This window comes from Moschus berezovskii, chromosome 18 (assembly GCF_049115385.1).
Source record: "Moschus berezovskii isolate FMDL1 chromosome 18, NW_MosBer_1.0, whole genome shotgun sequence".
NCBI lineage: Eukaryota > Metazoa > Chordata > Mammalia > Artiodactyla > Moschidae > Moschus > Moschus berezovskii.
Genome location: NC_142477.1, coordinates 50,939,941 through 50,954,099, shown reverse-complemented (window position 1 = coordinate 50,954,099; position 14,159 = coordinate 50,939,941). Strand labels below are relative to the sequence as shown.

Sequence of the window (14,159 nt, the reverse complement as noted above, 5' to 3'; positions counted from 1 at the left end):
TTCTAAAGGAGATCAGTCCTGGGTGTTCTTTGGAAGGACTGATGCTAAAGCTGAAGCTCCAATACTTTGGCCACCTCATGTGAAGAGTTGACTCACTGGAAAGGACTCTGATGCTGGGAGGGATTGGGGGAGGGAGGAGAAGGGGATGACAGAGAATGAGATGGCTGGATGGCATCACCGACTCGATGGAGGTGAGTTTGGGTGAACTCTGGGAGTTGGTGATGGACAGGGAGGCCTGGTGTGCTGTGATTCATGGGGTCGCAAAGAGTTAGACACGACTGAGCTACTGAACTGAACTGAACTGAAGGCTGATTCAGTTTGTTGTACAGCAGAAACACAACACTGAAAAGCAATTATACTCCAATAAAATAATACATATACAAAATTAATTTGGCTTTTGCTCCCCAACTTAAGAAATTTTTCTTAAAAACTTTTAAAAATTCAATTCTCTATGAAATCAACACTTTAGCTATTCTACATGTATATCTCTAGTACACCAGAGATGTGTAAAAGAAAAAATGACCTGGCATATTAATTGTTGAAATCTATAAATACCCGTGCTTTATTATAACGCAGATAAGAGAGTCAGGTAGCATTTAAAGAGATAAAATATTGCTCTTTCCCTATGCTTGGTCCTTTTTTATTTCTAGTTTCACTAAAACTTCCTAGGTTAGTTTTTTTTGGTCCATGATTTCAGGTCTGCTTATTTGCTGACATCTTTTATTATCCACAGTCAAATACTTTATCCTGAACTTCAGGATTGTACGCACAACAGCCTAAGAAACCTCCTGGGTATTGACTCACTCAGACATTCAAATTTTTTGTTTTGAGCATCTACTTTATGTCAGGGTTTGTTCTCAGCATTGGCGATACAGCAATGAACCTAACAGAATAATCTCTGCCCTCCTAGAGCTTATATCCTAGATAGATGAGAAGCAAAGCAACTAAGTGAATTTAAACATTACAGAGAAAAACTTAAGGCAAGGAAGGATAAGGGAACCTTTGAGAAGGTAGTTTTTAAAAAAGGCTGCTTTTTCTTTGTCACTGTGACATTTGCACAAAAACCTGAAGGGAGTGAGTAAGCAAGCATATAGCAATGTGGTAGAAACACAGTCTAAGAGTCCCATAGGCACTTCAAACCAGATTCCAAACTGAACTTACTGTTTTTCCTTCCAAGCCAGCTTCTCTTCCTAGTTTTCCTGTATCTGAATTATGCCATCATCTCTCCCACCATTCAAGAAAAAAAACAAAACACCTGAGATTTACCCCTAGACTCAACTCCTTCCATAACTCTGAACAATCTTCATGTCCCATTGATCCTCTCTCTTACTATCTCCTCCCCGTGGCTTCTATTCATTGTACTGCCTTGTTTAGGCCATCATTTTCCGGTTAAATTTTTCTAGTAAGTCTTCTCTTAACTTGTTCCCTTGCCTCCAATCTTGCCACCCCCAACCCATTCTTGATGTTGTCAGTGATATTTGTTAAATGCAAAGTTTGTCACGCCATCTGTTTAAATTTTTCAGTGGTTTCTAAGGGTCAAACCTACCCTTTATCATAGCATGGGGAGAGGGGTGTCAAAGGTGATTAGCACATTTGCCCTGCCTGCCTCTTCCTGATATTTCCAGGTTTTTAATTTTAAGCAAATATGCTGGGTCTGTAAAGTTCCTCCTAAAGGCCACCTCTTACAACAGTGTGTCCTCTTAAACATTCTACAAGTTACTTTTATAACAGTGATTTATGTTTCTTTCCTAAATCCAGCTCAGTACTTGATCCAAACAGGCACGACAAAAATGGATAAAATTAAATGTACTGCCTTTAGGAAGTGGTGAAATGTAAGTATGGTTGCCCTATATCTAAGCTCTAGGCACAAGTAAAATGATTTCTCTCTTCTCAAACCCTAAGAAACACCTTAGAAACCTGTTTTCAACATGTAGTTCAACATATTTTGATACTGAACCCAAGTAGCCAGTATTATTTGCTTGGAAAACCATCCAATTTGAAAGTGAAATAGTACTTTCCCAAAGAACAGCTTTTACTCCCATATACACCATTTCATCTGTGTACTTTTTTTTTTTAGCAATACAGAGAATTTCAGTTCCAGTATATAGGAATTGCAGAAATTATGAATCACTTCTCTTAAAGAATATGTGAGGCTGAGAGATCTGGTTAAAGGGATTAAAAAACGTCATAAATTAGTGACTGAAAATAAGCAGACATAACAGAAAATTAGCTTCACAAAGCTATTCTAGGGGCACCTGGGAGAAAAATAATTCAACTTGAATATAAGGGAGTAATGAAAGTGAAATACAGACAGAAAATTAACAAAATATTTAACATAAACAGGAGACCAGGAATAGCAAAATTTAATTTGATATGCATCATACCTGCAACAAAAGAAAGCAAACTGCAAACTTCTCATTTATTGAGCCTAGCAAGGGTAGCTGGAGAAGGCAATGGCACCCCACTGCAGTGCTCTTGCCTGGAAAATCTCATGGGCGGAGGAGCCTGGTGGGCTCCAGTCCATGGGGTCCCTAAGAGCTGGAGGAGACTGAGCGACTTCACTTTCACTTTTCACTTGCATGCACTGGAGAAGGAAATGGCAGCCCACTCCAGTGTTCTTGCGTGGAGAATCCCAGGGACGGGGGAGCCTGGTGAGCTGCCATCTACGGGGTCGCACAGAGTCGGACACGACTGAAGTGACTCAGCAGCAGCAGCAGCAGCAAGGGTAGCAATCTGTTTACAACAAGCACCTGGGGATAAACGGAACTTCACAGTACAACACTGTATTAATCTGAGGTATGTTATTGACAAGTGTTTTCATTTGTTACCACAGTCATTCCTTATTAATGAATAGCGATTAGAATTAAACTGCTGTATATGCTTTCCAAAGACCTATGGTTCATTTTGTTTTTTAGAGAACAGTAAAAAATAATTATTTGAACCAATTTATTATGTTCCTATCACTATTTTGATATTTACACCTAGGAAGATTCATACTTGATAATGGTATTGGTAAAAAATGTAAATTTAAAAAATACAAATTCTTAAAGATACTTTAATTAGACACAGAAACAGGCTTTCATTTAGTTTTATAGGTAATTGGATATTGATAGTTTTCCTAAAAGATCTTAAAACTCAAATCTTTTTCTCTATGGCTGGCAATCCTAGGCAGAGATTAAGTGTCACAGGGAGAATAAGCCACTGCCTAAACGTTTTATCAGTTTTTATTATACATAGCAATCAACTGGAGATGCTAATATACAGGCTGCAATTCAACAGGTCTAGGGTAGAGTCCTGGATTCTAGTTTCTATCAAGCTCTCAGAAGATGCTGCTGGTCCATAGAAACCACACTTCTGAACAGCAAAGCCTGAATCCACGGTCTCAGCCTCATTATCTATTAGACATTACCTGGGAGCTTTAATAATGATTAAAAAAATACTCTATCACTTCTAAGACTGCAAAGTTATTTAGTCTGGGGTCCAGTCTGAGTATTGAGTTTTTAGTTTCCAAGCTAAGATGAGCTCCCAAGCCCACCTGAGCTTCCCTGGTGGCTCACATCATAAAGAGTCTGCCTGCAAAGATCCCTGGTCAGGATGATCCTCTGGAGAAGGAAATGGCAACCCACTCCAGTATTCTTGCCTGGAGAATCCCACAGATGGAGGAGCCTGGCTGACTACAGTCCCTGGGGTCAGAAAGAGTCAGAAACAACTGAACGACTTCACTCACTTACTTAAACTAAGATGAAGCTAAATTTGAGAATTTAACATTCTAAAATGTATTGGTTAGATTTACTGTAAGGTTTTCTTTCCCCTGGTTTCTATCACCATGGTTAACAGCTAGGACTAACCTGTACTAGATAATGAGCAAGAGGCCCCAAGTCTCCAAATTTTGACTGAAAACACAATGCACTATCAATAAGGTTCTAATATTAAGAATCTTAGTGACTTCATATTTACACTCCTACCAAATTATTAATAACATATATTTTATATCTTAAATCCATAAAGTTATAATGAAAGGACAATTTAAATCACTTTGATTAGGAAGTAGATATTTTAAAATGTGCATTTAAATTATATGGAGGTGTCTATCACTAACTACAGGCTTTCCTGGTGGCTCTGTGGTAAAGAATCCACCTGCCAACGCAGGAGACCTGAGTTTGATCCCTGGGTCGGGAAGATCCCCTGGAAAAGGAAAACACAACCCACTCTAGTATTTTTCCCTTGGAAATCCCATGGACAGAGGAGCCTGGCAGGCTACAGTCTACGGGGTCACAAGAGTTGGACTTCACTTAGAGACTAAACAACAACCATCACTAACTACAGATAAAAAGATTCAGATTAGTTAGGAAGTTTTTTATAAAGAATATACAAACTTGGCACACCAGCAGAAAGGCTCAGAAGACACAGAAAGAACAAACAAATTTTACTTAGTGTCCTTATTTGAAGCCGGCACCACTGATCCTGGAGTTACAGACTGACTCTTCATTTGTAGGCCTTTCCTATTATTTCACTAAGTTGAGATGTGAAAAAGGTTAAGATGTGATATTTCAAGGCCCCCTCCTTAATTCTTAAATTGCACACAAAAAATAATGGAAAATATTTTAAACTCTTAGGTATTTGCATAAAGTCCCTAATCACAGTAAACAGCTGGAGTACAAATCAACTGCCATTTACTAATGATGTGACGGGCTTCCCTGGTGGTTCAGACAGTAAAGAATCCACCTGCAATGTGGGAGACCTGGGTTTGATCCCTGGGTTGGGAGGATCCCTGGAGGGTGGCATGGCAACCAACTCCAGTATTCTGACCTGGAGAATGCCCATGGACAGAGGAGCCTGGTGGGCTACAGTCCATGAAGTTGCAGAGTCGGACACGACTGAGCAACTAAGCACAATGACGTGACAAACTTTCTGAACAGGCTTTCTCACCCCTCCATTAAGAATGTAAATGCACAAACTCATGGTAGCATTAACTGTAACTATGATAAACTCCCAAATACATAAATAGTGCAGCAGAGCAAAGAACTCAAGTACAGACTGCTTACTATATCTAGGTTTGCCACTAATTAGCTCTTAATAAGCAAATCCCATACTTAGCCTCATTTTAAAAATAAAAGCACCCTGAGTAGACTCTCCTGAGAATCTTTAGCAGATCAAAGCTCTACAACCTAAAAGTAACTAATTAGGTGTTCCTCTAAAGTAAATACGATTTATTCTAAACTGGCAAAGAAAAGCCCAGCTTATTACTTTTAACAAGACTGGTTTAACTAGTTTCTTAAGAAAAACAGATTTTAAGTTTAGCCTCAGGAAAGTCTTTTCATTACTAAGCAATTATTTAAAATAGCAGATAAATTTAAAAATTAAGAAAAATTGGAATGTGGGGGAAACGGCAAGAAAAAGGATCATATAACAAAGTGTAAGAATACACTGTGCCAAATTAAAATAAACAATGTAAACTGAAGATAATGAAATATTAAAAAGCTTTTCCTAAGGAAACTCCTTCAAAGCATGCTGTATGGGATTTTTATGCTCCATCCCAAAGAATATATAGGCATTCCTTTTAAATATACAAAATGTTTCTAAGAGCTGCGAATAACTCATAATTCCAAAATAAAATTATCCCAAATAGTAATATATGGAGATTATTTCCTTTTATTGTTCAGTTTGAAAACATGTCCTGCTAACCACAAATCACCTAGAGTGACCAAACACATGAAAAATCCCTGTAAGAACCACAAAGTGCCATTTTTGCAGCTTTCTTCACAGAATGTTGAGAAAATGTAACAGTGAAGGAGTGAGACACAGATTGTCTCCATTATCAGTTGCAATCATTCATCTTCTTCAGAACTGGAATCATTCTCTTGGTCAGACAGTTCAGGGACAGGGAAGCGGAGGATGGCAGCTACTCCAGTCAACTGGCTGAGCTGTTCCCCAGACACGTGAAGACTAGAGAATATCCTAACGGTGCCTGCGTTCTCTTTCACGCTGTCCACCAGCCGCACATACCGGCTGCGTGTGGCTACATCCTGGTGCCTGAAGAGCTCATCGCTGATGAGCAATGTGTCAATTGCCATGGCCTCATTGGCCTTCTCCACCTGCTTGAGTCCATAAAACGCTCGGTCGGGTTCGTGTTGCAACATTTTATAGAAGTCATCCAAGGCCTTTACTTCCCCAGCGGCTTTCGTGTCTGAAAGGCGGCTAGCTACTGTAGGGTCGCAAAGAGCCTCCTTCAGGGAATACTTGTGTCCAGAGGAGGCATGTACCTAGAATCACAATTATAAAAGTTAGACAAAAGAAATCTCTTAGGGTATCCGTTAAACTGCCCACAATGACCTCAAGCCAAAAACACTGCTAAGGTTTTATATATTTAAGAGCTTAAACCAAGTTTATTATATAAAATCTCTAGCTGCTTAACAGTTTTATTTTCACTGCATCATCCAATTCACAATCCCAGCCACGTTAAACCTTTTTTCCTCTTGTACTATTCTGAGTTCTAAAACTTTAGGAGTAGTTTAAGCAAACCCCTCTGCCCATGCTTAATTATCCCTGGTAAGACTGTTTTTACCTGAAGGAATTTGGACCGGTTTTCTAGGAGCAGTTTGTTGTCGGTCTTCACTGCCTGTTGAAACATGTAGTCGCAGAACTGCTCCCTCACAAATCCTGGGCTGGCCACTAGGACGCACTTTACAACATCGAAGTGTATGTGGCGCTGGATGGCCTGGACCACCTGTTCATAGAACCGCTCCAAGGCCCGGTCGTGCTGCGAGCAGTTGCCTTTCCGTTTCCGAGGGATGTTCACTTCCACCTTGGCCCGAGTGAGGGTCATGCTGGGAGTGACTAAGCAGATATGGGCGAGGCCTTCCTGCATGACCACAGCCGCCACATCGGCGCTCCAGGCTGGGTCACAGGCTTGCTCGATGCGCTCCAGAACCACACTGTCCCACTGTTTTTTGGCCAGGGTGAACTGGCGGTTGGGCTCCAGCTCGATGGTGTGGTAAGCCCCCATCTTGACATACTCATTCTCCTGGATGTTGGTCCCCTTGACCCGCAGCTGGCAGGCCTGGGAGTCGAAGTCGATGGCCTCCACACAGAGAGTGAGGGTCGTGCGGACCCGGTTGCTCCCCACGCTGCCGGTGGAGGACTCGGTCTGCACCTTGCGGATGGTGGAAGCGCGCAGGCTGTCGCCCACCTGCACTAGATTGTAGGTGTGCCACATGTCCTCGGGTTCCTCGGGAACCAGGGTCACCTGGCCCGCATTGTCTTTCTCAATGTCCTTCCTCACGAGCTTCATGACCCTGGCGGAGGCTCACTGCCAGACCAAGAGGAACCGCGGGGCTCCGCTCGGGAAAAGGGGTCGGGAAGGGAAAGAAAGTCTAGGCCGGGAAGGGGGCGGGGCCCGGATCCTACCGGCACCTGCCTCGCGAGAAGGAAACACCTTATATCCGACTCGAGCGTCCGGGGGGTGGTGCACTTACTCTAGCCCTTCCTTTTCGTAGTCTCGAGGCGCGCCGTGCAAAACCGGCTCGAGAGACACCGTTGCAAACACCTTCCTCTCCGCGGTTCCAGCTGCTGTACCGACCGAGGCTGATGCAACGAGGGCGCATGCGCAGCCCGCGTCCTGCCTCCCGGCGCACAGCTTACGTCCCCAGGAGGAGGCGGGGCCGCAGCTTGCGCGTGCGCAGGCGCGCTAAGCGCGGAGGGGTTTCCCGGAGAATAACCCACCTAAGGAAAGCACACGGAGTCTTTGGTGGCGAGTCTGGTGTTAGTGCTGATCTTGGACTTCCTAAGTGTTTTCTTCCACCCCTGTTTGTGAAGAATCTGGGGAGTTGTGAGTGCAAATATATATATTATATGTATATTTTAAGCTGTGTGCTACATCTTCTCCCTATGGATAATTCTAGTTACGGAAAAGTAATAACTTATGAAAAAGTAAAAGGACTCTTAAAAGTGCAGACTTGGCACCAAGGGCCAAACTGCGCCCCACCTTGCTCCTAACTCATTCGCACTCAGGCGGTGCACGCTTTTTGGAGCTGCTCAGTCCAGAAGCTGTTTCTTAAGAACGTCTGGTCACGGGGCATCTGCACTGAGTAACGTGCCCAGCTGCCTTCTGCTCTCAGTTGACCAAGTCTGCACGATCTGATTAACCTAGATGTTACAACACTGATCCCAGAGAAAGAAGAAACCATCTGTGGAATTTACCCCTGGATGGACCTCTCAGTTGCTTTGATCTGATGTCCTGAGAACCCCAGAAGTCAAGGTTGGCAGTCTCAGCTTTCCGTTGCTCAGCAGCCTGTGAAATGTTTACGGTAGGGGTTGGGTCTCAACAGTTTAGGACCGGATCTTCATTGTCAAAGCTGAGCTGAGAGCCCAGGACTGGGGAAGTGGAGGAAGGGCTGATTTACCCTGACTGAACAGCTGCAGAATTCATTTGAAAAAATAAAAAAAAAATCCTTAAATCACTTAACATTTTGGGATGAAGGAGAGGCGGGGGGAGTTTGAAAGGTGGGAACGGCCTCTTAAAAGGACCAGCGAATCGAAAAAACCCACCAAAGTTTTGAGAGTTAAGATGGCTTGGAGGTTCGACGCATAAATTTTCCTCTGTTCATTTCTTTGCATTTGTGCTTTTTTAATAAAATTCTTTTTTAGAAATAAAAATTTAAAAAAAAAAAAAAGATGGCTTGGAGGGCAGAGGGCACAAATCTTCCCCATTCGCCTTACTATGTTATTGGGTAAGGCACTGGAAGGGAAACTTAACCACCCTAAAATCTAAGACTGGGATGAAAGGGCGTAATATGACTTTGGCACAAATCTTGATACCCAAATCTCAATTAACTTCCTCAAAGGTTGTCGGGGGTGGGGGACACAAAGGTCCCCTCCAAAACTCTAGTGCCAATTAAAACAGTTTTTTTTTTTTTTTAGTGCCATCTCTTCTTTCTTGCCCTTTCTGTACCTCCTTCTTTCGCCACCTTCTATCATACTGAGTGCCCTCCCAAAGTTCCCAATTCAGACTGCCTTCTTCTTCCAGAACTCAACAACTTTACATTGAACAAGGAACTGATTACACTAAAGTGTGAGTATGCCTTTTGTCTCCAACAGACACGTATCTTTTTAAAAGGTGCTTGTTAAGCTTGAAGAATTCTTAACTGGTAGTGTGTGTGTGTGTGTGAGAGAGAGAGAGAGAAAGAGAGAGGTGATGGGTAAAGAAGGAGGAGGAGATGCTTTGAGATGCTCTTTGGTCACCTTTTTAAGTATAATCATTCCCCCTCTTGAAAATCTGCCAAGGATCAAAAACCACAGTGATAGGTACACAGGGCCCATAATACATGTTAGGTTTTTAGTGAAGAGCTATAACTTCTTGACTGTTCACCAGCCACTTTCCTATGCTTTTTCGAGTTCTTACCTATAAGGTAAATATTTGTTATTCTCATACATAAATGAAGAAAATGAATTAGAGAGGTTAAGGAATGTATTCAAGGTCACATAACCAGTATTCAAATCCAAGCCTGCTTAACCACACTCATTCCACCAACACAAATCTAAATTTATGGATGCTTGAAATCATCCCCTAAACCCCGAAGGTTATGTGTAGTTGTTCAGTCGCTCAGTCATGTCCGATTCTTTGGGACCCCATAGACACAGCACACCAGGCTTCCCTCTCATTCACTATCTCCTGGAGTTTGCTCAAATTTATGTTCATTAAGTCACTGATGCTATCTAACCATCTCATCCTCTCCTGTCATTTCCCCTTAACTCTCACCTTAATCAGTTAAACTAAGACTCACAGCTTAGGAGTCAACCTGGAGCACTGAAAGGAAGGTTCCTTTCTTGCTCTTTTATTACTAAAACAAAAAAGTCCTTATATTCTTTTCAACATAATTTTCCTTCTGCTCGGCTTTGTCACCATTGTAATTCTTGAGAAAGATCAAATATCCTACCTTAGAAAAATAAATATATTTTTCTACATTGCAAATCAATGGTAAACCTCTGTTGACTGTTGATTCTGTGATTCTTCTTTTTTTTAAATTATGAGACACACTGTTTTGGGTTGTCTTTTAATAAATGTGCTTCAGTGATTGAACATACTACAAAACTTTCACAGAAATGTTATTTGATCTGAAATGTCTGTAACAGAATTTTTGTTTTTAGTAATTTGAGCTTGTTGTTGAATGGTCAGATGTTTTTCTCCCAGATTTTGCATTATAACTTAGTCTTTCTAGGTCAGTCATCACAGTTCTGAGTTATTTGGGAGTTCTCATTCTCTAAATCCAAATTAGATTAAAAGCCAAATTCCCTGAAATTCAAGGCTTCCAAGACATGATTTTACAAATTTTATTTCCCTGTACCGGCTTCAGCCCCCTAAATTCCTCAGTGGGAGCAGTCTTTGTTCCCTGTACATCCTGGTAACTTTCTACTTTGCTGCCTTAGCTCTTATCTTTTTAAAATGTCACTTTCTCTCACCTCTACTTCCCTAAATCCTACTTATCATTAAGCTTAAATGTTATCTTCAAGTTGAAACCATGCATTCTATTAGTTGGGTACATATATTTTCTTTCTTACTGAACTCTGGATGGGTTCATCCTTGCATCCCTCCACTGTCCCATGAAAAGTCCCCTTGCACTTAGTAGGCACTCACATATGGATGACGAGCTGAGTGGATCGGATAAAAAATGTAGCAACTATATTTAACATTATTACAGATACTTATTCAGACACTGATGATATTAACTATAGCTCACCTGGTTTACAAAGTAATTCTCCTTATTTTCAGACTTATTTTCAGTAGTTATATAACATATAGCAGTATAGAGTATTTTCAGTCTTTAAATAAGCAAAATGGTGAGAAAAAACATTTAACTATGTTGCTTTAAATCCTAATTTTATACTTATTTATTGGCTCTTTGAAGATAGAAATCTTTGTATCAGTAACTTTAATTATATCTATTTTTCCTGTAAACTTTTATTTAATCTATCCAGAAAAAAGAGAAGTCAGTGTTGTTGCTTCCAAGAGCTTTCAATTTGTTGTTTTTGATATACTTCCAGTGTCCCAGTTGGGCTAGAAGTCAAATATCCTGGATTGTAATTCTTACACTGTCAATTGTTTTTACTATAATTTTTGGCACCACTTAATCTCTTTGAAACTGAACTTCTTTTACTTAGGAATTGAGGAAATTGAATTCAGTAATTAAAATTGTTTTAATTGTAAATACCTATTCTGCAATGGTATTTTTTAAAAATTAAAACACTAACCATAATCTCACCCTGACACCTTTATTTTCAGTTTTGAATCTGATTCTTCTAAGGCTGATTTTAGTGGTAAAAGACCAATACTAATTTTAATGTTTGCATGTCAAGAGTCAGCAGACCTGACTTATGGTCTTTTTTAGTTCTGTTTTAGCAACTTTAGATAAGTTCCCAACCTCTATAAACCTAAACTTTTTCACTGTAAATTATAAATGAGATTGTCTGCCTCTCTCATTCACTATCCCTTAGAAGGTTTTAATGAGATTATGATACTTTGAAAATTGTGAAACTCTATAGACATGTAAGGTATTGTTGTAAATCTCTAAGAATACCTGGCTTGAAACTAGAGATTTGGATCAGACAAAGCAAGGACTCACTTTAACATGATCACAATTATTCAGCCTTGAAAAATAACGGGTTCAGTAGAGTTGAATGATGGATGATCTGTTGGGTGCATTATGTATACTACTTACTACCTCCTTTCTAAGGAAACCTTAGGTTACTCCTACTGCATGAGATGGCGCATGTACCTCATGATGAACTGATTATAATCCTTCCTATTATAATAATAACATTAGAAATGATTTGTGTGATAGCAGCAGGGCTAATGGGCTGTCTTGTTTGAATATCTTGTGCTTAGCACCGTCCGTCCGACCGTCCGTTCCGTTACTCAGTCGTGTCCGACTCTTTGCGGCCCCGTGGACTGTAGCCTACCAGGCTTCTCCGTCCATGGGATTCTCCAGGCAAGAATACTGGAGTGGGTTACCGTTTCCTTCTCCAGGGGATCTTCCCGACCCAGGGATCGAACCCGGGTCTCCCGCATTGGAGGCAGACGCTTTAACCTCTGAGCCACCAGGGAAGCCCCTTAAATAGTAGAGGCTATATACATTTTCTTGTATGCATCTTATATTTTTTGCAAAGGTTACTTTCCAACAACACAAACCTAATATTTTCCTTTCTCTGCTTTGGGGGCTTTTCCCATTATTGCTTCTTTGCTTGTCTATTACTTCTTTCAGACTCTGAGCTTCTTAAGGGCAGACACTACCTTTTATTGTGTTCCTTTGTATCGCTTTTCATGTGTTCCTGGAACCCAGCGCAACAACTGGTACATTATCATAATTATATGAAAGAATGAATGGTTATTAGCTCTACTTTAATTGAGAGTTTTTAACTTGTCTATCACTGGCATCTTAAAATTATGAAATCACATTCTCTTTTATAATGTTACTAATAATTTGGAAGGAAGATTTCTCTAAGTTTTTGTAAACCTATTTCATTTTTTTTGAGCTATCTATGCATGGATAAGAAAATGATTAATTTTAAATATATCTTAGTGAGAAAAAGGTCTTAAAATGTTTTAAAATATTGTATGATGGCAATTGGTGTTATTACACATGGTTTGGAAAATGATCTTTACAGAATAAACAACCAGCACTCGTATTATAAATTTCTAGTGATGATTGCAATAGTTATTTAAGAGAGAATGTGCTAACCTTAGATTGTACAAAGATGCCTATGTGACCTCCACAAGCAAAGTTAGTGGTTGACTGGGAGGATTATTCAGCTAACTCAAGTAAAATAGTAAAAGCGAAAAGGGGAAAGTGTTTTGTTTTGCTTTAAGGAACTTGCTGTACTCACTGTCTAAATTTCCTGTGATTAAAAATACTTACTTGCAATTGTCACAAAACAATATAAAGCCTCCTAGTAAATAAATAATCTTATCAACAAAAGTGTGTGGAAGGGTATATTCCTGTTTGTATGAATCTGTATATAATATAGGATTATTTTATTAAAATATTACAATAAAATATGTAATTTTAGGAACTGGTCAATACCCTTGAATTTTCAAACTGTAGTGCTTAGCAAACTAAAAGTATATAGTTAAAAAGAAAATTTTGAAAAGCATATTTGTAAGTTGTATTAGGAGTATAGGATTTATAATATGCAGACCATTCATCTTAATCATTTGAGGTTCTAATGTGATTGATTTAGGTATCCTATTCAAATTTAAGAATTTTCATTTATTTCAGCAGATCTCAGTTCATACCAAAAAAATATGTCTTCACTGCTTTTACTGTCTGAATTATAATGATTTTTCAAAGATTTCTCACTTATTTTGTTTATAGAGCTCTACCATTTTTATAAAGCAATATTAATGTTTTTGTACATAAAGTGAATTCTTAATTCCAACCAGTGCATATATTTTAATTGCCTTTTAAGATTTAGTTGACTTTTTAATTTTCCTTTTAAGTTAGAAAAAACATTTGATAAAAAATTAGGTCCCATCAAATATACTTGGTCCTGGTACTAACCACTGATATGAAATAATATTAGAGATATTAAAGCCTGCCAAAACTAGAGTTATTGATCCTGTGACCTGGAACAGTTTTGAATTATGTTATTGTCACTTTTCTCCCTAAGCTTCCTCTTAAAGGTAGAGTATTCAGAGGAAGCTCTGTTATTGGGATCTGGTGAGGTTGTTGGTATCAGAGGAGCGATTATTCTTTGAATCAAACTTGGCCCTGGAAGAGAATTAAAAGGAGGACAATGTTCATATCTTTGTATCTAGGAATGTGTTTGGAATCTTATGATGCAGTTTTTATAAATGTGATAAAAAATTGCATGTAGATATACTGCATGTTATTTATTATAATTTTCAGATGTATATATTTCAGCATTTTAACATCTCTTGAAACTAGGAGGCATCTGTAGGTTCAGCAATCATAATTGGATTGGCAGTACTTTTCTTTCTTAATAGTACTTAAAATATTAGTGCATCAGTCACTTGATGATGATTTCCATTTAACTAGATATATATATGGATAGACAGAAATAGAATATTCCTGATATAACTAAAAGAGACAACTTGACTCCTTTATTATTTATGAGTTTGTTTGTTCTTTTGTGACTCATTCAAT

General features: G+C 39.4%; 2 protein-coding genes across 2 annotated transcripts in view; both read right to left on the bottom strand.

Annotated features, from left to right (window-relative positions):
* ITGA1 (integrin subunit alpha 1) overlaps positions 1-14,159 on the bottom strand; it is a 176,077-nt gene that overhangs the window by 155,805 nt on the left and 6,113 nt on the right. The gene's annotated exons all lie outside the window — the stretch shown is intronic.
* Positions 5,630-8,573, bottom strand: PELO (pelota mRNA surveillance and ribosome rescue factor). Its single transcript, XM_055422067.2, has 2 exons — positions 6,566-8,573; positions 5,630-6,263 (listed from the first exon to the last, which is right to left on the bottom strand). The coding sequence occupies exons 1-2, from the start codon at positions 7,289-7,291 to the stop codon at positions 5,829-5,831; spliced, it is 1,161 nt and encodes a 386-aa protein (XP_055278042.2). The 5' UTR covers positions 7,292-8,573; the 3' UTR covers positions 5,630-5,828.

Coding starts and splice junctions, on each gene's coding strand:
- PELO (XM_055422067.2), bottom strand. CDS start 7,291: ATGAAGCTCGTGAGGAAGGACATTGAGAAAGACAATGCGGGCCAGGTG. Junction 6,264..6,565: donor ACCGGTCCAAATTCCTTCAG/GTAAAAACAGTC, acceptor TTGTGATTCTAG/GTACATGCCTCCTCTGGACA.